The following is a 24,410-nucleotide window of genomic DNA, read 5'->3' on the forward strand; positions in this document are numbered from 1 at the left end:
CTTCTTTGTGGCAGCCCCTGAGATATTGGAATACTGCTATCATGTCCCCCCTCGTCCTTCTCTTCATTAAACTAGACATACCCAATTCCAGCAGCCTTTCCTTATATGCTTTGGCCTCCAGTCCCCTAATCATCTTTGTTGCTCTTCTCTGTACTCTTTCTAGAGTGTCAACATCTTTTTTACATCGTAGTGACCAAAACTGGATGCAGTATTCCAAGTGTGGCCTTATCAAGGCATTGTAAAGTGGTATTAATACTTCACGTGATCTTGATTCTATCCCTCTGTTAATGCAGCCCAGCACTGTGTTAGCCTTTTTGGCAGCTGCAGCACACTGCTGGCTCATATTTAAGTGATTGTCCTCTAGGACTCCGAGGTCCCTCTCACAGTTACTACTATTGAGCAAGGTACCCCCTATACTATACCTGTACATTTGGTTTTTCTTGCCTAAATGTAGAACCTTACTTTTTTCACCATTGAATTTCATTTTGTTAGATAGCGCCCAGTGTTCAAGTCTGTCCAGATCCTCCTGTATCCTAAGCCTGTCTTCTGGGATGTTGGCTATTCCTGCCAGCTTGGTGTTGTCTGCAAATTTGATGAGTTCCCCATCTATCCCCTCGTCCAGATCATTGATGAAGATGTTGAAGAGCACTGGGCCCAGAACAGAGCCTTGGGGCACCCCACTACACACTTCCCTCCATGTAGATGCGGTGCCATTGAGGACCACACGCTGAATACGGCCGGTCAGCTAGCTATGGATCCATCTGGTGGTGATGCTGTCTAACCCCCATTTTTCTATCTTAATTGACATTCTCTTCCTAGGCTCAAACTTTCATAGGGATGATGGTGGCAATGAGTGTAGAAATATCTACTACTTGGGAGTATCTACGGAGATTCTCAGTCATCCAGGCCATGTGCCAAACATGATTTTTCAAAAGGTAACTGGACTTTGTTTTTCCTTGAAGATGTTTCACCTCTCACCCAAGAAGTGTCAGAACTGAAGAAGCTTCTTGGATGAGAAGCAAAACGTCTTCAAAGAAAAACAAAGTCCAGTTGCCTTTTGAAAAAGCACCTTTGGGATATTACTTGGGAGAAAGAGGATGATGGATGTAGGAAAACTAATATATTGCAGAGACTTCCCACTGACAGCGAGGATAAATATTGCCAAGGCCAGAGTTCTCCCAGTTGCAACATATGGGTGTGAAAGCTAGATTATCAGAAAGAGTGAACAAAGACAATGATTGATGTCTTTGAATTGTAGTACTAGAAAATATTGTGGAGAATGCCTTGGACACCAAGAAGAACAAATCATTCAGTGCCAGACAAAGTAAAACCAGATGGCAGTAATAATAAAGCTAAAGTTTAAATACTTTGAGGCCATATTGTGAAGGCAAGAGTTATTAGAAAAGATCTTGATAAAAACTGAAAGCAATAGAAAAAGATGCCTACAGAAGACAAAGTGGCTAGATACTGTCACTGGTGTCTCAAGCAGGACTTTCAAGAACTTCAAAAAGCAGTTGCTGATTGAATCCTTTGAAATTATATGTGTTGTATCCAGGGGAGTCAACATGAGGCACTCATTAAAAAAGAGATAGGCTTCAATTGAGAGTCAGTTTGGCCTAGTGGTTAAGATACTACCCTAGAACACAAGAGACCACAGGTTCCAATCCCACCTTAGGCATGAAAGCCAGCTGGGTGACTTTGGGCCAATCACCAGGAGACTGAGAGTTCTAGTCCTGCCTTAGGCACAAAAGCCAGCTGGGTGACTTTGGGCCAATCACCAGGAGACTGAGAGTTCTAGCCCTGCCTTAGGCATGAAAGCCAACTAGTGACCTTGGGCCAGTCCCTCTCTCTCTCAGCCCAACCCACCTCACAAGGTTGCTGTTGCAGAGAAAATAGGAGAGGAAGGTGTGTTGGATATGTTCACTGCCTTGAGTTATTTTTAAAAATAATAAAGGTGGGATATAAATAAATAAAATTGCAGAGTCGTGGCCACCATATTCACTTAGAAGATTCTGTCTCAGAATCTGTTCCCAGGAATCTCTCAGAGGACAAGATTAATTTGGATTAAGCCACTGTAGAGATTCATGCCTTTGCCCCCCACCTGGGAAATTATGTCTTCAAATCCAAAACATTAGCCAGCTCTAATACCTATTGTTATTTGTACAATGTTTGCTGTAGTATCTTTTCATATAATTTTGAAGAAATAAAAGAAGACGTTTACTTGGTTCTATTGGAACAGAAACATTTGAGATCGATCTGAATAAATGTATATCTCTATGCGTATATTAAGCAACAGATGGCACATACTTTCCAGGTTAATAAACTGCCTTTTTGAGCATGGTCTTCTCTGAATACAGGTAATCCTTGGCTTATGCCACAATTAGGACAAGAATTTCTGTTGCTAAGCAAGGGAATTGTTAAGGGAATTGCACCTGACGTTTTGAGTTTTTTTTTGCCATGGTTAAGTGAATCATTGTAATCATTAAGTGAATTGTCCATATTTTCCTATTAACTTTGTTTGTCAGAAGCCAGTTATGAAGGTCGCTAATGGCGATCTCATGACTCCAGGATGCTGCAACCATCATTAATACATACTGGTTGCCAACTGCCTAAACTTTGATGATGTAATTGTGGGGTTGCTGCAGTAGTTGTAAGTGTGAGGACCAGTTGTAAGTCACTTTTTTTCAGTGCCACTGTAATTTCAAACAGTCATTAGATAAATGTTTGTAACTCAAGGACTACTTGTAATCACCTATAAAGGTGGAATGGAATGGAATGGAATGGAATGGAGATAGGGATAGGGATAGGGACAGGGACAGGGACAGGGACAGGGACAGGGACAGGGATAGGGATAGGGATAGAGTAGGCAGGATAGAGTACAGTAGAGTGGAGTTCTACAATCTTTCCGGGCTCATGGCCCGGAGGGGAGAGCAGCTTCCAAATTTCTGCGTGCCTGCGCACGTGCACGCAAACGGGGCCACGCCCACTTGTGCAGTACTAGTGGCCGCATTTGTGCATGCAGCATGCACTGGTGCCATGCACATGTACGAACGGCTGCGCATCCCCTGGGGTGGCTAGCGCCCATTCGTACATGCGCAAATGGGCCATGTATACACACACAAGCGGCCCATTTATGCATGCAAACAGGACGGTCCTGTGCAAACAGGACCGTGGGTGCGAGTGGGGGAAAATGCATGCCCACGTGTACATGCCCTGGCCAGCCATTTCTGCAGCCCACTGGCCAAGAGCCCGCGGCCCGGTACCGGTCCACGGGCCATAGGTTGGGGATCCCTGCAGTAGAGTACAGTAGAACAGAACAGAGTAGAGTAGAACAAAACAGAACAGAACTTTAATGGCCAAGTATATATCATTTCTACATTTGTGTACATTTGTGTGCATGTAGAATGATCTGCTAAAAAACATTTTGTGCTAGAAAACACTGTGTGCCATTTTGAGTGGGTTTTTTTTATTTCAGACTGATCTGGAATTTGGATTGAACAAGCACATTACATATGACAATGAAGGCCCAATTTGAAGATACTGTGCTAGCTCTCAAAACAAATCTTGCTAAAGATCTTTTTTCTCAATTACTATAAATATTTCAGAGCAGGTTTTTTTTATTTGAAAATTAAATCACAACATTTCACATTGTGAAAATCTGAAAGGGGCCATGCTCCAATCTACTTATTATTCCAGGAAATATAAAACATGTGGAGGTTATTTTTTCCATGGAAACTAAACAAAATCACCCAAAAGAGTATCCTTGGGACTATCTACAACCTATCTACAACCTATCTACATGCAAAATGGTGCTTTTCACCTCACTTCATGCAGCGAAAGGGTTAAAATTGTGAAATGCAATAAAAGAGGACCAGTTTGATCTAATGATTAAGACACCAGGCTAGAAAGCAGGAAAATTTGAGTTCAAGTCCCACTTTAGCCATAAAAGCCAGCTGGATGACTTTGGGCCTGTCCTTCTCAGCCCAACCCACCTCACAAGGTTGTTATTGTGGAGGAAATTGAAGGAGGAAGCTTGGCTATGTTTGCCATCTTGAGTTATTTGTAAAAATAATAGCGGTGGGATACATTTTTCCTCTTTTAACATCCCTGTAATATCTTGCATAGGGGTGGAGTAAGGGCGACTGAATGGAGCTGAGCATTTACTGGCTGGATGCCCTTCCTGACGCCTATGCAAAGTTCACAGCAAAGAATTACTCATTGTGCCCAGAGAGAGAAATATCTGCGGCTACCTACGATTGAACTCACAGCTTCCTGATTGTGAGTCAAGACCTCCACCTCTAGACCATCACACCGCTCAAAGATGGGATACAAATTAAATAAACAAAATGAGTGTGGACTTGAAAGGAAGCCCCATGATCTGGTGAGTCTTATAGCTAAGAAGGTGTGCCTAGGATCACCTTTATGGATCAGGGCATCAGGAAAGAATAAACCTATTATTTCTCCTATCTATGCAAAACAGAAGGTCAGTTCAAAGCAGGCAGCAGCTATCAACTACCCTAAATGTGTCTGGTGAACAGGCCCCAACACTATTCTCCTAAAGAGAACATAAGCTCTGTTGGTAATGATCCCCTCCTAATGAGGTAATTTATGGAGAGTCCCTAAGGCTTTTTTTATAATGTTCCTTCAGCATGACAAGGCATTAAATAGTTGTCAACATAATTGGGTTCAAACTGTCCCCTTCTGACTTTCCCTTTAGGTTAAAATCGTGGCAGGGGAGAAAACTGTGGCTCTCATTAGTCCATTTTAACAGGACAGAAAAAAATTCAGTTTGATTACATGTTAAAAAAAACATCTTCTAAGAGAAAATCATTAGCAGATTTTCCTTTTCCTTTGTAGAGATGAAGCCTAGGAAAACAGTGAGGTCTATCTGAGCAGGACAGAGCTATCATTTGGACTGCTAAATTGTATCTTCTGGATACACAACACAACTAATCACAATGGAAAAGCTTGTAGCTGCCTTTGCATAATATGGTAAGTTTGATTAGTATTAACCATAACTGAGTTTTCTGTGGCTTAGCATATTATCTAGCTTACTGGCTGGATTGTGGTCTAGTGTGTAGCACAAATCCAGAAAACAGGTTAATTTAGTAACAAGGTTAAGAATAGCGTTTGAACACCACCATTGAGTTGGAAGAGATTATAGATAATTCTCAATTCGTTTAGTGACAGTTTGAAGTTACAAGGGCACTGACAAAAAGCAACCTATGACTGTTTTTCACACTTACAACCGTTGCAGCACCCCCACGGGCATATGATCAAAATTCAAATGTTTGGCAACTGGCATGTATTTATGATGGTTGCAATGGCCCAGGGTCATGTGATCAACTTTTCTGATCTTCTGACAAACAAAGTCAATGGGGAAGCCAGATTCACTTAACAAACATTTTACTAACTTAACAACTGCAGGGATTCATTTACCAAATGTGGCAAGAAAGGTCATTAAATGGGGCAAAACTCACTTAACAACTGTTCTGCTTAGCAACAGAAATTTGGGGCTCAATTGTGATCGGAAATGGAAGACTACCTGTATTTAAGTCACGAGGTTCAACTTTTTACTGAAATAATACAGTAACACAGATTAAAGCATCTCCTATAGAAAAACGCACCCATCGAAGCGGTGTTCACCTCCAGTATTGGTGGTTCAGTTGTTCTTGACACTGGGATGTGTTTCCTAATGTTCAATCAGACACTGCCTCCTTGTAACTTAAAGACATTCAGCAAAGATAGAAAACGAACTTGATCTTTTCCCATATTGATATCCCTTCTTTCTATAGCAATAGCAAGAGCACTTAGACTTATATCCTACTCCACAGTGCTTTGCAACACTCTCTGGGCAGTTTACAGAGTCAGCCTATTGTCCCCAATAATCTGGGTCCTCATTTTATCGACCTCGGAAGGGTGGAAGGCTGAGTCAACCTTGAGCAGGTCAGTATCGAATTTCGTGGCTGTAGGCATAGTAAGCCCGCAATACTGCATTCTAACCACTGCGTCATCACGGCTCTGTCATTGTCTTTGCTCAAAGTTAAGTCTTTCAAGATTGTGGCATGACATCTAAAACTGATAACACTGGTTTTGAGACCTGAATGGATTTTTTTGGACATCTCAGTGGGCTTTTGATCCTATTTAGGACATCCTGGAACCCCAAAACAGCCCAACTTCCAATTCAAAATAGATTAACTCAAACTGGAAATGTCTTACGCTAACTATGAAAATAGTGAGACAGAACAACCTGTTTCAAACTCAGAACAATTGTTTCCTCCTCAAAGGAGATGTTTTGAGCCCAAAATGTTTTGAATGCAAAATTTCTACAGGTAATCTTCGACTTACGACCACAATTGAGTCCATTAAATTGTCGCTGTCATTAAGCAATAGGACTCTGATCTTCTTAACCCTAACCTTATTAAAATTCCTGAAATTGTATAAAATTGGAACTAACCACATTCAGGTTTTATTAATCCTTTTGTTATTTAATCCTCTTTGCAGAGATTAATATCTGCTCAGGGGTATCTGGAGGAAAGGTCGAAAATGCAAAGATGGCGATCGAAATCCACACAATTAAAATCCTGCCTATTTTTACGTGTGTGTGTGTGTGTTTGTGTGTTGCATAAAAAAAGAATATTTTTTTTACTGCAATTGCCATCTTGATATTTTGACTGCCCCCAGAAGGACTCCTCAGGGTAGAGAAGAGGGATTGGGATGAAAACAGAACTAGTTACAATGATCTGCCTTGACATTTTGACGGACGTGATGGTTTCTTTGGAGCTGTCACCCTTTTCAGCCACAGGCAAGTAGATGTGTGTTATTCCAAATGCTCCTTTCTGCCTTTTGTTTTCACATTTGAAATATAGCATCGTTTTCTCAAACAAAGTCATGATCTAACATTAAGCGCGTTCAAAATGAATCACAGCAGGAGCAAGCTCACTTTCTGCTTTTATGGAAACAATGAAGAGAAATGTTAACGATGTATGTTATCATGGAAATGGTACTGACAGTGAAGACACCTGAGGCTAGCGTTCTAAGAAAACATTATCTATCTATTTATCTATCTATCTATCTATCTATCTATCTATCTATCTATCTATCTATCTATCTATCTATCTATCTATCTATCTATCTATCTATCTATCTATCTATCTATCTATCTATCTATCTATCTAATACTTCACCCATCTCACTGTCCAAAGTAACTCTGGATGGCTTACAGAAATACAGAAACAATTATAAATATAAGAACAATTAAAGTTACAAAGGATTAGTAATTCTAAAATCAATTGCACGGGCCTGTAAGTGTAAGAAGGGGGCTGGATGTCTTCTTCAGAATAACAGAGTTGGAAGGGACCATGGAAGTCTTCTAGTCCAACCCCCTGCTCAAGCAGGAAATTCTACACCAATTCAGACAAGTGGCTGTCCAGTCTCTTCTTAAAAAGCCTCCAGTGTTGGAGCACCCACAACTTCTGGAGGCAAGTCGTTTTACTGATTAATTGCTCTCAATGTCAAGAAATTTCTGCTTAGTTCTAGGTTGCTCCTCTCCTTGATTAGTTTCCATCCATTGCTTCTTGTCCTGCCTTCAGGTGCTTTGGAGAATAGCTTAACCCATTCTTCTTTGTGGCAGCCCCTCAAATATTGGAACCCTGCTATCATGTCACCCCAGTCCTTCTTTTCACTAGACTAGACATGAACTATTGGATTAGGGCTGGTCTGCATCCTCAGCTAACAAAGCCATTTAGGTTTCAGCCTACTCGTTCTTAACCAGCCTGTCCCACTTTGCAGGATTGTTGTGAAGATGAATCGGAAAAAGAAAAACCTTATATGCTATTTGAGGGGAAGCTTTAGGAGAGGTAGTTGATATGAAGAGGCTGAAAAGGTCACAACAGACATTTACAACAACTAATGCTTTCCTTTTAATGAAGATCTGACACCTTGCTACTGATTTTCAGCAGAGTGATTGTAGGTTACTTTGTGGTTAACAACATCCCTCAGTTGAAGGTTACCCATCTCTGTCCTCAAAGAAAAGGCAGCTTTAGTATCTAACTGATAAATTACATACTGTCATATTCAACTTAGATGAAGATCTAAATATTTAGGAGCATAGCATGGTATTTTTTAAAACATCCAAACACTATATAGACTTATGTTACCATCGAGTGTTTAGAAAATATGACAGAACCAAAACGTAATCTTTGAAATGTCACGAACTTTAATTTATTGGCCATTGGTCTGTCAAAGGAAGCCATCTCATTCAACATGCAAGACTCTTGATTATTTCAGGAGATGAATCTCCTCTCTGGATGTTTTACCCCAGAACTGGAACATTTGGAGATAATAGTGCCACATTGTTTACAATATTGTGATTTATTTTGCTGTCCTGAATATTCAATTCAGGAAAGGGCTTTTTCAAGTTCCTGTCTCTAAGACTGGCAAACCTAAGTATCTTTCTCTTTTCATTAGTAAAAAAGATTGAGGGAGAATGCTGAAGGTTGGAATTTTATGAATCTCTGGGAACTAAGAAAGGGCAACATTTTGTAGGGCTGGCAATATGTCTAGAGTGAAAAATATGTGAAGAATCATAATCGTAAGGCTAAACACAGTCTTATTCAATTCAGTTTCCAGGTGGTCTTCAACTTACAACCACAACTGAGCTGAAAATGTCTGTCACTAAGCAAGACAGTTCTTAAGTGAATTTTGCTCCATTTTACAACCTTTCTTGCCATTTTATGACCTTTCTTGTTAAGCGAATCACTGCAATTATTAAGTGAATCATTCAGTCATTAAATGAATCATGCTTTCCCCCCCCCCCCATTGAATTTGCTTGTTGGAAGTCAGCTAAGGAAGGTTACAAATGGTGATCACTTGACCCAAGGATAGTGCAGTTGCCATAAATCCATGTTAGTTGCCAAGCATCCTTGGAGGTCTTCTAGTCCAACCCCTTGCTTAGGCAGGAAACCCTCTACTATTTCAGGCAAACAGTTGTGATTGGAAGAGATTGGACAACATTTCCAGTGATTAAAAAAAATCAGTGATGGAGCATTCACAACTTCTGGAGGCAAGTCGTTCCACTGGTTAATTGTTTTAACTGTCAGGAAATTTCTCCTTAGTTCTAGGTTGCTTCTCTCCTTGATTAGCTTCCATCCATTGCTTCTTGTCCTGCCCTCAGGTACTTTGGAGAATAGCTTGATTACCTCTTCTTTGTGGCAACCCTTGAGATATTAGAAGACCACTATCATATTGAGGCAGAGACGGAGAGAGGGATGGAAAAATACTATAAACAAATATTTTCATTAACAGGAGTGATGTTTAGCAAGCATTACCTAATATTATAAACTGGCTGTGTGTGATGACCTGTGTGTAATTCTATGAAGAAACCTTTTTACAAGAAATGTTAACTGAAGGTCTCAGATGGTGTAAGGTATTACCCATGTAGAGCAGTGTGGTTTTCTGTCAATTGTATCAACTTCCCTTTTTCCTATGTGTGAGGTCTCAAGACATGAACTTCCCTCTTTTAGTGTGTTAAAGGTAGATAAGAAGTCATCCATTGGGTTAGGCGTGGGTGGCAAGCTGTATAAGAATGACACGCTGGGAATAGCCCAGTGTTCAGAATTTGTCATATGAATGCTCTGAACCTTTGCGCAAATAAACCTGTGTTCTCCAACCCTTCGTAGTCTTGTCTTCTGATGTAAGTATCGTGGTTTTTCCACCACAATATCACCCTAGTCCTTTTTTTTTCATTAAACTAGACATACCAAATTCCTGCAACTGTTCTTCACATGTTTTAGCTCCAGTCCCCTAATCATCTTTGGTATAATCTTAAAATCAATTACAGATACATTTTCTATATCAGAAGCCCCTAGCTTTGAGAAGAAGTTAGGAAACTGAAGACCTAGACCTTACAAACAAACCTCTTTCATAGATATATCCCAAGACCCTTCTTTGACCTCATTTGTCAAGCAATAGTGGCTTAGTTTGCTGTAATTTTGTGGCAGAAAATATAGGAAAAATGAAATGTGATGTAATGATAATAATGGCCCAGAGAAAATTGCCACAGTGGAAATAAATTGAAGTAAAATCACGAACAATAATGGAATTGAAATGCCAAATGACCAAACCATTAGGAACCATCAATCTGAAGCCAACCAGTATCTGAGCATTTTACAGTTGGATAATATCAAGCATGACAAATTTTAAAAAAGTAATTAGTGACAAATATATCCAAAGAGTGAGAAAAAAGCTAAAGACAAAACTGAATGGTGGAAATACCATCAAAGCCATCAATATCTGGGCCATAGCTGTGACACAATATGCTGCTGGAATTATTAACTGGACACAGGCTGAACTGGACAATTTGGGCACAAAAAAAAAAGAAAGCTAATGACTGTTCACTATGCATTACATCCCCATAGTTATATTGATAGTTTATATCTGCCCTAGGACTACATAGTCCTAGGCTGCATTAACAAAGGGATAGAATCACATGAAGTATTAATATCACTTTACTATAACTTGGTAAGTCCACACTTGGAATATTGCATCCAGTTTTGATTGCCACCATATAAAAAAGATGTTGAGACTCTAGAAAGAATGCAGAGAAGACCAACAAAGGTGATCAGAGGACTGGAGGCTAAAACATATAAAGAAAAGTTGCTGGAATTGGGTATGTCTAGTTTAATGAAGAGAAGGACTAGGGTTGACATGACAGCAGTGTTCCAACATCTAAGGGGCTTGGCCATGAAAACCTGCTGGTTGACCTTTCTCTCAGCCCAGTCCACCTCATGAGGTTGTTGTTATGGAGAAAATAGGAGGAGGAAGGTGTGTTGTATATGTTTGCCACCTTGAGTTATTTGTAAAAATAATAAACATGGGCTATACAGTGTGCGTGTGTGTACACACATACACACATACACAAACACATGGATATATACACAAACATATACACATAATGACATCCTAGGTTCTTGGGAATTACTCAATGTGTTTGAAGGCCAACATGAGCTAAAGAACTTGCGTCTGTGATTTCATATTAAATAATAATAATGACGAGGCAAAGTTACATGGCCAGTACATTAAATATAAGCAAAACTAGAAAATAAAGCAGGTAACAACAAGGCCTGGCAATGGGTAAGAGCAGGAAAGTTGAAGAAAAAAACAGAGGATTTAATTCTGGCTGCACAAGACTAAGCCTTAAGGACAAATGCAAAACACCCAGAATTGAGAAGAGCGCGGCAGACAGGAAATGCTGTCTCTGTAAAGAAGCTGAGGAAACAGTGGACTATCTGGTTAGCTGCTGCAAGAAGATCACACAGGCTGACTACAAACAATGGCATGACAAAGTAGCAAAAATGATGCACAGGAAATCTCCAGGAAATACCACTTGCCAGAAATCAAGAATTGATGGGATCACAAATAGACGAAGTAATAGGAAATGAAGAAGTTCTGAAGAAGTACTGTGGGATTTTAGACTTCAAGCAGACAAGCACCTGCCACATAACACCCCAGATTTAACAATTGTTGATAAGAAAGACAAAGACGTCTGGCTATTGGATGTTGCATTTGCTGGAGACAGTGGAATAGAATAGAATAGTACAGGGGTCCTCAACCTTGGCAACTTTAAGACTTGTGGACTTCAACTCCCAGAATTCCTCAGCCAGCTTTGCTGGCTGAGGAATTCTGGGAGTTGAAGTCCACAAGTCTTAAAGTTGCCAAGGCTGGAGAATTTTTGAATAGAATACAAAGAACTGGAGAAAATCACAAAATATAAAGACTTGCAAAGAGAGGTAGAACAACTGTGGCAATAGAAAGCAAAGATAGTGCCAGCATCTGGAGTATCCAGATACTGGCCAGTATCTGGAACATCTGGAACAGCTAGAGTATCTTGGCCAGTATCCAAAACATCTGGAGCACCACTTGAATACCATTGGCATGGACAAAATCATCATTGGTCAATTGCAAAAGGCAGCTTTACAGGTAGTCCTCAACTTCCGATCACAATTGAGCCCAACATTTCCATTGCTAAGTGAAACATTTGTTAAGTGAGTGGTGCCCCATTTTATGACTTTTCTTGCCACCGTTGTTAAGTGAATCACTGTAGTTGGTAAGTTAGTAACAAGGTTGTAAAGTACATCTGGCTTCCCCATTGACTTTGCTTATCAGAAGATTACAAAAGGTGATCACATGACCCTAGGGACACTGCAGCCGTCATAAATATGAACCCCTTGCCAAGCATCTGAATTTTGATCATGTGACCACAGGGATGCTGCAATGGTCCTAAGTGTGAAAAATGGTCATAAGTCACTTTTTTCAGTGATGTTGTAACTTTGAATGGTCACTAAAAAGAACTGTTGTAAGTTGAGGATTACTGGTACTTGGAACAACTTACATCCTGCGGCAATATCTTATTAAACAACATCCAACCCTAATAATATATTAAACTAGGAAGGGAGGGAGGGAGGGAGGGAAGGAAGGAAGGAAGGAAGGAAGGAAGGAAGGAAGGAAGGAAGGAAGGAAGGAAGGAAGGAAGGAAGGAGAAAAAGAAGAGGAAAAGGAAAAAGGAAAGGAATTCTTACTTTTTGGGAGCAAAATTCAGAGCACATCTCCACTGTCAAATTGGAATGTATCAACGAGGCTGGCAAGACGTTCGTTAAATTTTCTGGTACTTTAAAACATCCTCGATAGATAATATTTTGCCCTGCAAAAGAAAGACAAGAAGTTTGATCTTAAATAATAGCAACCAGGATAACCTCCTATTACCCTAAGGAGTATACACGAACACACTCATACTCTCACAGAGGGAGGGAGAGAGAAATAGTTAACATGATAAAAATATGATCTGGTTTCTGTGAAGCCTACTCACAATTCCTGATTTTTAACTCAGCCCTACTGGCCTGTTAAAAATTTGGGTTTGAAATGACCCCCTCCCTTTGAGGGAAGCAACACTATTTTTTTCCTTTGAAAATGTCTCTTCTGTTCTGTCCCCTCTTCCTCATTCTCCCCTGCGAGGCTTTGAAAAGCTCTTCATTAAAAAAAAAAAATCTCCAAAATTGTTCCTCTTCAGGAAAGACCTGGAATTTTAATGATTTGCAAAAACAGCTTCAGGAATCCTCCTGTGTATTTGTGTGCGGAGGGAAAGGGGGATTTTTACCCAAAACATTTCTTCATCTTTATTCCTTTTCATAGGAAGGTTATTTTAATGTTCAAATACTAAAAAGATTTCTAATGTGATGATCTGTCTATGGAGATTTTCAGTCATCCAAGCCATGGTTGTCCCAAAGGTGTTTTTTTTTTCAAGAAGCAACTGGGCTTTGTTTTTCCTTGAAGATGTTTCACTTCTCATTCAAGAAGCTTCTTCAGTTCTGTTGGAACTGAACTATTTTAAATACAATGAAGGTTTTTACAGACAAAAACACAGCTGCGTCGTGGGTTCACCTCTGTCCCCCACTGTGGCCACATGGAAGAAGTAGCAACTAAAGCCCTAAAGCCCTTCACAGGAATTCGACTCACTCACCGGTATAAGTATGCGGACGATACTTGGGTCAAGATCAAAACACAGGAATTGGAAGCATTCATCAAACATATCAAATTCACACATGAAGATGTTAAGGAAAATAGACTAGCCTTCCTGGACTGTGCAGTATACATTAAGGAAGACAGAAGCCTTAACACTGAAATTTAGAGAAAACCCCCACACACAGATCAATATTTACATTTTGATTCTAACTACTCACTGGAGCACAAAATGGGAATTATCAGAACCCTACACCACTGAGCTGAAGGCCTGCCTACCAGCAAAGATGGAAAAGACAAAGAACTAAAACAATCACCTAAATATGAACCAGCTGTGTGCTGCAGCTGCCAAAAAGGCCAACGCAGTGCTAGGCTGCATTAACAGAGGGATAGAATCAAGATCACGTGAAGTATTAATACCACTTTACAATGCCTTGGTAAGGCCACATTTGGAATACTGCATCCAGTTTTGGTCACCCGATGTAAAAAAGATGCTGAGACTCTAGAAAGAGTACAGAGAAGAGCAACAAAGATGATTAGGGGACTGGAGGCTAAAGCATATGAGGAACGGTTGCTGGAATTGGGTATGTTTAGTTTAACGAAGAGAAGGACGAGGGGGGACATGATAGCAGTGTTCCAATATCTCAGGGGCTGCCACAAAGTAGAGGGAGTCAAGCTATTCTCCAAAGCGCCTGAAGGCAGGACAAGAAGCAACGGATGGAAACTAATCAAGGAGAGAAGCAACCTAGAACTAAGGAGAAACTTCCTGACAGTTAGAACAATTAATCAATGGAACAACCTGCCTCCAGAAGCGGTGAATGCTCCAACACTGGAAGTTTTTAAAAAGAGACTGGACAGCCATCTGTCCGAAATGGTGTAGGGTTTCCTGCCTGCCTGAGCAGGGGGTTGGACTCGATAACCTCCAAGCTCCCTTCCAACTTTATTATTATTATTATTATTATTATTATTATTATTATTATTATTATTATTATTATTATTATTATTATTATTATTATTATTATTATTATTATTATTATTATTATTATTATTATTATTATTATTATTATTATATCCCAGGGGATCCAAAACTTTCCAAAAGTTTGAATGATATTCATTTATACAAAATAATGTACCTATGAAGATTTGCCAAAGATCCTTGAAAGCTAGGAGACTTTAATGAAGGAGGAACCCATGGATTGTATGTAGAGGTAATGTTGTATATAGGTAGTCATCAATTTATGGCCACAATTGAGCCCAAAATTTCAGTCACTAAGTTAGACAGTTGTTAAGTGACTTTTGCCCCACTTTTGCAGCATTTCTTGCAACGGTTGTCAAGTGAATCACTGCAGTTGTTAAGCTAGTAACATGGTTGTTAAGTGAATCTAGCTTCCGCATTGACCTGGCTTGTCAGAAGGTCTCAAATGTCTGTCACATGACCCAGGGACACTGCAACCGTCATAAATACATGCCAGTTGCCAAGTCTCTGAATTTTGATCATGTGACCACAGGGATTCTGCAACTGTCCTAAGTATGAAAACCAGTCATAAGTCACTTTTTCAGTGCTGTTGCAACTTTGAACAGTCACTAAATGAATAGCTGTAAGTTGAGGACTATCTGTATATTTCATTTTGACTTTTGTCTTTTAAAAGGGGAACATCTAGGGACCCGAGCTTCTACATTTTCAACAGAAAACAAAAGGAACCCTACGAAGACATCACATCCTTCTTGATCATTAGACTTTTAAGTGAAATGTTCAAAAAGTCCTGGTTTCATTAGAGAACAGGCAGGCTTCAGGAGACTGTAACTCCTTTATGAGAAAGTTCTTAACCAACTGATTTTATGTGATGAATCAATTAATCTTGATTAATTTTGCATATGAAAGATGACCAAAATGTATTCTCTGCCACATCAGGAAAGAAGAATCAGCCAGAATGGGAAAGTACCTTATTGGATGATATACTTTGCAGAAATTGTATGTACCATGATTAAGAACAGTTTACAAAACAAAAAAACAAAAAAACAAAACTCAAATTAATTGGGGTATACTTTAAGAAAACTGCAGAGGCTGCAATTTTTCAGCCAGAAAGATTTTGATTAAGCTCCACTGAATATTGCAGACTTTATTTCTAAGTCAGTAAGAATATGATAGTAATGCCAATCATTTACTTCCCCCCCCCAATTAATCAATTAAATGATCCGGCTGTTTTAATCAATATTAATGCTTTTTATTTAGGCATCTCACAGAGCCCAAGTGGTATCAATCAGAATTTTGAAAGCTTCAGGAATACAGGTAGTCCTCAATCTATGACCACAACTGAACCCAGAATTTCTATTGTTAAATGAGACAGATGTTAAATTAATTTTGCCCCATTTTATGAACTTTCTTGCCACGGGTATTAAGTGAATCACTGCAGCTGTTAAGTTAGTAACATGGTTGTTAAGTGATATCTGGCTTCCCCATTGATTTTGCTTGTGAGAAGGTCGCAAAAGGGGATCACGTGACCCCAGGACGCTGCAAATATGAGTCAGTTGCCAAGCATCCGAATTTTGATCACGTGACCATGGGGATGCTGAAATGGCCGTAAGTGTGAAAAATGGTCATAAGTCACATTTTTCAGTGCTGTTGTAACTTCAAACAGTCACTAAATGAATGGTTGTAAGTTACGGAGTATCTGCATTCCTTCTTCTCATTCAAACATTCCCAATTCCAGGAACAAATAAACTCAATCAATCAATAAACCCCAGGCTCCTTTTGTACTTGAAGAAGTGTTAGCACTGATACAAATTTTGGAAATGGGCCAAGAAGCAGGTTAAGCTGTGCAGGGGTAAAAATCCTTTTTATTAGCAAAGGGAACGATTTTAGCATTCCTTCTCCACAAATAGCATTCATAGGGAGCTATATATTTGAGCAAAATAAGAATGAATCAGAGATTTAAGATATATTATTCTCCACTCTCTCTAACAGGATAACTAGAAAAGGGTGAAAAAGGAAATGTTTTTTCCTTTAAAACCAAAAATGATGAACAAAGTTTACCACAAATTTCTTATTCATTGCAAAATGAACTCTTACTCGTTACAGGTATTATGGGCTGGGCTTTTATTTTTGGAATCTTCCATTTTTTTTCCTGTTGTTTGCTCCCTTAATGATAGGCTATAACTAGGACAGAAGCTAAGAATCACTCAACAGAATCAGTTGAGGGAAGTGCTAATCTATGTCTGTAGGGTCCTTCCATATCAAAGTGAGTTGAACATCAGCAAAGGGACAACCTGGAACTGTCCTGATGAGGTAAATTAAGAATATAGAGTTCAAAATGTAACCCCATCAACTTCCCAGATCCATCTCTTGCACCCATATCCTGTACCCATAATAGAGATTATTAAGTATTTTTGGGGGGTCCCCACTCATAAAGCCTTCTGCTTGATTGTTTGTCTGGTATTAACCCCTGCTTATCTACTTACTTACTGCTTATCCCTGCATATCTATTAACACCAGACAAACAGTCAAGCAGAAAACAATACATGCATTCAGTTGCCCCCATCCCTATTGGAAATAAATACTCACTTAAGAAGCTTACATCACTTACGTCGTTTAGGCCCTGCCCCTGATTCCTCCACCTGGTAAACAGAGAGCCTGTTGATGCCTCCACAGATGGTCCCTTTCTCCCCTCTGCACTCATTGTTGCATTCTTCCTGCTTTGCAATATTCACTGGCAGCTGGTTTCCACAATAGCATTCTGCTCCATATTCTAAGCCGGCATATTTATAAGCCCTGGGTGAAAACAAAACGAATTTCTTCCTATATCATTATTGCAACCTATACCAAAAACAAATATGGAGTAATATTTGACAGGCAAGAGAGGGACCTGGGAGACGGAGGTGGGGGGAGTCCAGGAGAAACTGAAAGGAGAGAAGTTGAAGAGGGAAAGGTAGAGACTCCAAGGACTCTTTATACAGCCCTAGTAAGGATACTGCATCCGTGTTTGGTCACCACATTATAAAAAAAAAATGTTGAGACTTTGGAAAGAGTGCAGAGAAGAGCAACTAAGATGATCAGGGGTCTGGAGGCTGAAACATATGAAGAATGGTTGCAGGCATAGGGTCTCCTGCTTGAGCAGGGAATTGGAGGTCTTCTAGCCCAACCCCATGCTCAAACAGGAGACCCTATACCAGTGGTGGTGAACCTATGGCACGGGTGCCAGAGGCAGCACTCAGAGCCCTCTCTGTGCGCACGCGCGCCGTCGCCCCAGTCCTAGGCCTTCAGCTGGGTTTTATAAAACCTTTTCGCTTTAGGCCTCCGCCGCCATGTGCAAAAAAAAAGGTTCAATCAATCAGTCAATTTCAACATCTCACGGGGAAAAAAAGATCTTGCAAAGTTGGAATTGATTGATTGAACTTTTTAGTCCCACCCAGTCTGCCGTTACCAAAGCAGCCACGCCCACCCAATGGGCCACACCCACCCGGCACCCGACGATGCATAAGTGAGTTTTGGGTTGCAGTTTGGGCACTCGGTCTCTAAAAGGTTCGCCATCACTGCCCTATATCATTTCAGACAAATGGTTGTCCAATCTCTTCTTAAAAACCTCCAGTGATGGAGCATCCATAACTTCTGGAGGCAAGTCGTTCCACCGATTAATTGTTCTAACTGTCAAGAAATTTCTCCTTATTTCTAGGGCAGTTTTCTCCTTGATTAGTTTCCATCCATTGTTTCTTGTCTTGCCTTCTGGTGCTTTTGAAAATAGCTTGACCCCCTCTTCTTTGTGGGCAGCCCCTCAATTATTGAAACACTGCTATCAGGTCACTGTTAGCCCTTCTTTTCACTAGAGTAGACAAACCCAATTCCTGCAACTGTTCTTTGTATCTTTTAGCCTCCAGTTCCTTAATCATCTTCGTTGCTTTTTTCTGCACTCTTTCCAGAGTCTCTACGTCTTTTTTTATAATGTGGTGACCAAAACTGGATGCAGCAAGTAATAAGTATTAAGTGTGGTCTTACTAAGGCTTTATAAAGCAGTACTAATACATCACGTGACCGTGATTCTATCTCTCCGTTAATGCAATCTAGGATTGTGCTGGCTTTTTTGGCTAATGCCGTATACTGTTGGCTCATATTTAAGTGTTTGTCCACCAAGATTCCAAGTAACTTCTCACAGTTATTGCTATTGAACCACATTTCACTTAATCTGTACCTGTACATTTGGTTTTTCTTGCCTAAGGGTAAAACCTTACTTTTCTCTACACTGAATTTTGTTTTGTTTCATAGGGCCCAGTGTTCAAGTCTGTCGAGATCCATCTGGATCTGGAGCCTATCTTCTGATATGTTGGCTATTTCTGCTAGTTTAATGTCATCTGCAAATGTGATGAATTCCCTGAAACAGCAGTTCTTTCTGCCTCCCAAGGTCATTCTCACATGCTATTTCATGCTGAGTCAATATATTTATAAAATAGGGACCAATTCATGTTAGGCTGGTTTATCCATTCTGTTCTGAACATTTGAGAGGCAACAGGATGCAGAAGAAATGTTTGTTTTTTGTTTTCTTATTTCTTATTCTAATTTTTTACCTCTCAGCACAGGCTTCTTGGCAGTGGGAAATTGTCATTTTTCTCAAGTCGTGGAACACGGCTCCTTTCAATGTCCTTTTTCTTGAGTCATCACCAAAGCAGCCAATGTAAGTGCCTTGAACATATGAAAGACAGAAAGACAGTTAGAAAGAATCGTGAGAAGAACAGAATACAAAAAATCAGTGTTCTTTCTAAAGAACAGCCTTGCATTCCTCTCGTATAATAGCAGTAGCGTCATGTTCTGCCAGGAAGAACCAATAAAATATGATTAAGAATTAAACTGATGATAGAGGACAGGAAGGCCTGGAGGAATGTTGTCCATGGGGTAGCGATGAGTCGAACATGACTTTGCAACCAACAACAACAAAAGTAGACCTTGACTTACAACCATTCATTTAGTAACTGTTTGAAGTTACAATGGCACTGAAAAAAGTGATTTATGACTATTTTTCACCCTTAATGACCATTGCAATATCCCCATGGTCACATGATCAAATTCAGATGCTTGACAACTGACTCAGTTGCCGTGCAGTGTCCCAGGGTCATGTGATGACCTGACAAGCAAATTCAATGGGGAGCCACATTCACTTAACGTGTTATTCACAACTACTGTAATGATTCCCTTAACAGATGTGGCAAGAAAAATCGAAAAATAGGGCAAAATTCACTTAACAACTGTCTTGCTTAAGCAACAGAAATTTGGGGGTCAGTTGTGGTCGTAGGTCAAGGACTACCTGTACCATGCTTTTTTGTTGTTTTCTTCTACCTTGTCTTGTGCAGCATTAGCAGTGAGAATATATTTTTAATTCTCACATGTAACATTAATTATGTATTTATTAACAGAACTCAAGTACATGCTCTAAAACTTACTGAAGGTGGAGCTGCAACCAAATAAGGACATATTTACATAATGCAGAAATAATTTGGAATTGGTAGGAATGACAGCTGCCATCTTAGTTGACTTTCCAAGAAGACCAGTTGAATTCATGGAAGACCATGGTTCAGAACAGTCTCTAGAGATGATCTGGTGCAAAAATGACAGATGATGACTCTTCTAGTCCCACTTACAAACTTTCCATGTGTTTATTCTCTGCGATTGTAAGGATATATTCACATAACACATTAGAATAAGCTAAAATTGAGACTCTAGAAAAAGTGCAGAGAAGAGCAACAAAGATGATCAGGGGACTGGAGGCTAAAACATATAAAGAATGGTTGCTGGAATTGGGCATGGCTAGTTTAATGAAGAGAAGGACTAGGGTTCCAGTCTTCCAGTATCTCAGGGGTTGCCATAAAAAGAGGGAGTCAAGCTGTTCTCCAAAGTGCCTGAAGGCAGGACAAGAAGCAATGGATGGAAACTAACCAAAGAGAGAAGCAACCTAGAACCAAGGAGAAACTTCCTGACAGTTAGAACAATTAGCCAGTGGAACAACCTGCCTCCAGAAGGGGTGAATGCTCCAACACTGGAAGTTTTTAAGAAGAGACTGGACAGCCATTTGTCTGAAATGGTGTAGGGTTTTCTGCCTGAGCCTTGCTTCTTGTATTGCCTTTAATTACTTTGGAAAATAGGTTGACCCCCTTTTCTTTATGGCAACCCCTCAAATATTGGAACACTGCTATCATGTCACCCCTAGTCCTTCTTTTCACTAGACTAGACATACCCAATGTCTAGTTCTTCGTATGTTTTAGCCTTCAGTCCTCCAATCGTCTTTGTTGTTCTTCTCTGCACTCTTTCCAGGGTCTCAACATCTTTCACTTTATCACTGCCCCGATGTTCCTGCCTTCCCCCCCCTTAAATTTGTGGGTTAATTATGAATGGTAACAATGGCTGGTGCTCCCTCCTGATGGCTATCTATAGGTCTGGGTGGGTCTTCTATAAAAATATCCATCTGGTTAAGCCATTTTAATTTCTTGCAGTACTGCAGGAAGCCTGCATTGAGGGAAATTGCATGCTGACATTGAAAAACAATCTTCTGGTATAGATAGTCCTCAATTTATGACAACATACGTACCTGATTTTATGTCCTTTTTTGCTACGGTTGTTAAGTGAATCATTGCGGTTAATCTAGGTTCCTTCTCTCCATGATTATTTTCCATCCGTTTCTTCTTGTCCTGCCTTCAGGGGCATTGGAGAATAGGTTGACCACCCCCCTCTTCCTTGTGGCAGCCCCTTAGATATTGAAACACTGATGTCATGTCACACACATACCCCAGCCCTTGTTCTCAATTGGGACCAGAATTTCTGTTGTTGAGCAAGGTGCTTGTTAAGTGATTCATGTTCAATTTTACGATCTTTTGGCCACGTTTTTAAAAACAAATCAGAGAGTTGAATCATGTGGTTGTTAAGCAAATCTGTCTCTCCCCCCCCCCCTTGATTTTGCTTGTTGGAAGCTGGTTGGGAAGGTTGCAAATGCTGATCACATGACCCCAGGATGCTGCAACCATTTTAAATACCTGTCAGGTTGCCAAGCAACCTGAATTTTGATCATGTGACATTCGGGCAATGCTACTATGGTTGTAAGTGCGAGAACTGGTTGTAAGTCACTTTATCCAAAGTGCCATTGTAACTCTGAATAGTTGCTAAAGGAATTGTTGTAAGTTGAGGACTAACTGCTGGATATTTCATTTTTGTTCAAAACTATGACCATTTACAATCAACTTTCTCACTTCCCCCATAAAGGTTGATTAGAGTGTTTATGAAACTTCTCATGTCAGTTTGCAAACCATTATAATCAGTTCCCTGATTCTAGCCAGACTTTAAAGCGGATCTGCTTGAAGAAATGAGCCAACCCAGACTTTGTATTAATCAGAGAAATAAGGGAAAAAAACCAGAATTAGGGCTAGAAAGCAGAAGTGATATAATTTCTTCTGGCATTGTTAAGGCACGTTTGCTGCATTTCCTTGACTTTGACATCCCACTTGAAAAATCTTCAAGCAATGCAACATTTATTTAAAACCAATCTTCCTTCATTGCCCCCTTCTGTAATGCAAAATTAAAATAAAACCATCAAGTTTGCATCTCCTTGATAAAGCTTCTGAATTCGATCTTGCAAACTGTCAGACAAATGTAGTGAAAAGATGATAGAAAAAAAATTATACTTGGAGAAATAAAGACTAACCGTTTATTTAATTTCTTGTGAAAGGACATGATGGTGAAAAAAAAAATCACCTTTTGGTTAGTGCGTGCCAGCAGCACTGGTTATTGATCAGCTGACATTTTCTGTAAGGCTTCCCAAACTGAATACATGTGTATTTTTATAGCACGCTATCATATCAACTAGAAAAGTGTAGCACTCATAAATATCTCCTTTTCATTTAAGCATCTGCTGTAAAAGCTTTGGAAATGGATTGGTTGATGGTTTATAAAGTCTCTTTTCCCATGATAGCTAGCTGCCTTCTTGGGTTTCTTAGAAATCTCTTCAACTGCATGTGTTATCTTACACAAAATCTGACAGTGACACAAATGTGCACAGCGCTCTCTAAAAGCAGAGCTAAATTTTATCTGATTGGTTTGAATCACAGAAGATAAAGACATACAAGGAAATCTGAACCACAGAGCTTTGATGCAAAGGGAAGCCACTGCAGACAGTAAAATAATAATAATAATAATAATAATAATAATAATAATAATAATAATAATAATAATAATAATAATAATAATAATAATAATAATAATAATAATAACGAAAGCTACTGAGCTTCACCAGAGAATTTTATTCATGCACGCATTTGTGGATTAAAAATGATTACTGACAGACCCTCTTTCCATGCACACATTTTGGTGAACAATTTCATTTCCATGAATGAAAAATTCATGCAATGTAGTTAAGTTACTTCTGCGACAAGGACACATTACTGACGTTTCTAGGTCATTGTATTTCAGACTTGGCAACTTTAAGATGTGTGGACTTCAACTCCCAGAATTCCCCAGCCAGCCTGGATTTCTCCAATCAAAACCCAGTACTCTAGTCCAGCAGCCTTCGACCTTTTAGGCACCAGGGACCTGTTCCGTGGAGGGTGGTTTTTCCATGGACCAGGAGTGTGTGGTTTCACCTGCTGCCTGGATCCCGTGCGTGTGCAAATGGGACTTCACTTGTGTGACCTGGTTCCTGGCAGGCCACAGACTGGTGCCGGTCCACAGCCTGGTGGTTGGGGACCCCTGCCCTGGTCCACACATCTTAAAATGGCTAAGTTTGAAAAACACTGTTCTAGGTATAAGTAGTCCTTAACGTACAACCATTCATTTAACAATGTTTCAAGTTACAATGGCGTTGGAAAAAGCGACTTAGAACTGGTTCTTGCACTTACAAGTGTTGCAGTGTCCCCATAGTCATGTGATCAAAATTCAAGTGCTTGGCAACTGGCCTGTATTTATGACAGTTGTAGCATCCTGTGGTCATGTGATCACCATTTGCGACCTTCCCATGGGCTTCCGACTAACAAGTCAATGGGAAAGCTGGGTTCACTTAACGACCGCATCTCATAGCAATGGAATTTGCAGTCCCACTAGTGGTCGTAAGTCGAGGACTATCTATATTTCTCATATCCCAGTCTGAGTACTTTAAAGTTGGGGAAAAGATATTAGAGAGAGAGAGAGAGAGAAAGAGAGAGAGAGAAAGAGAAAGAGAAAGAGAGAGAGAGATATTTTTCTGTTTCATGTTGTCATTTAATTATTTATTTCTCTTCAAAGCAACCTGCAAAACCCTGCCTGGTTTAGCCTACTTTTTTCTTTTCTTTCTTTAAAGGAGAGTGAAGTAGAAAGAATTGTATATATGTTCCTCTTTCAAAAAGTCTCTCGAGTTTCACATTCCTGCACACCTTTTCAATTTCCTTGTTATTGTAGAGCTATATGAGCCTGATTTCTAACAAATCAAGCCATCAAAGAAATCAACCAGTTAGATGAAATCTGGGTGATTCTTTAGTTCAACAGCCTGAATGGTTGACTGGGGAATTCTGGGAGTTGAAGTCCACACGTCTTAAAGTTGCCAAGGTTGGATACCCTTGGTGTAAAGCAACATAGTGTTGATCCTCTTAACAGATTGCTTATATCTTCCCCAAAGTCAGTTCTATGTTCCTTTATGGCACGGGTGTCAAACTCGACATGTCACGTGACGTGTCGCAACATATTGCGACATGACTCAGAGAAGAGCAACAAAGATGATTGGGGGACTGGAGGCTAAAGCATATAAGGAATGGTTGCTGGAATTGGGTATGTCTAGTTTAATGAAGAGAAGGACGAGGGGGGACATGATAGCAGTGTTCCAATATCTCAGGGGTTGCCATAAAGAAGAGGGAGTCAAGCTATTTTCCAAAGCGCCTGGAGGCAGGACAAGAAGCAA

The 24,410-nt window shown here is 39.9% G+C and overlaps 1 protein-coding gene across 1 annotated transcript in view; it reads right to left on the reverse strand.

Annotated features, from left to right (window-relative positions):
• WSCD1 (WSC domain containing 1) overlaps positions 1 to 24,410 on the reverse strand; it is a 42,032-nt gene that overhangs the window by 15,274 nt on the left and 2,348 nt on the right. Inside the window, exons 2-4 of the mRNA XM_015822805.1 lie at positions 19,072 to 19,186; positions 17,100 to 17,284; positions 12,579 to 12,700 (exon numbers count right to left, since the gene is read on the reverse strand). Coding sequence (XP_015678291.1) covers positions 12,579 to 12,700; positions 17,100 to 17,284; positions 19,072 to 19,186 — 422 coding nt within the window. The remainder of the gene's footprint in view (positions 1 to 12,578; positions 12,701 to 17,099; positions 17,285 to 19,071; positions 19,187 to 24,410) is intronic.

The sequence above is a fragment of the Protobothrops mucrosquamatus genome, unplaced genomic scaffold, assembly GCF_001527695.2.
Source record: "Protobothrops mucrosquamatus isolate PMUCROS unplaced genomic scaffold, P.Mucros_1.0 scaffold1680, whole genome shotgun sequence".
NCBI lineage: Eukaryota > Metazoa > Chordata > Lepidosauria > Squamata > Viperidae > Protobothrops > Protobothrops mucrosquamatus.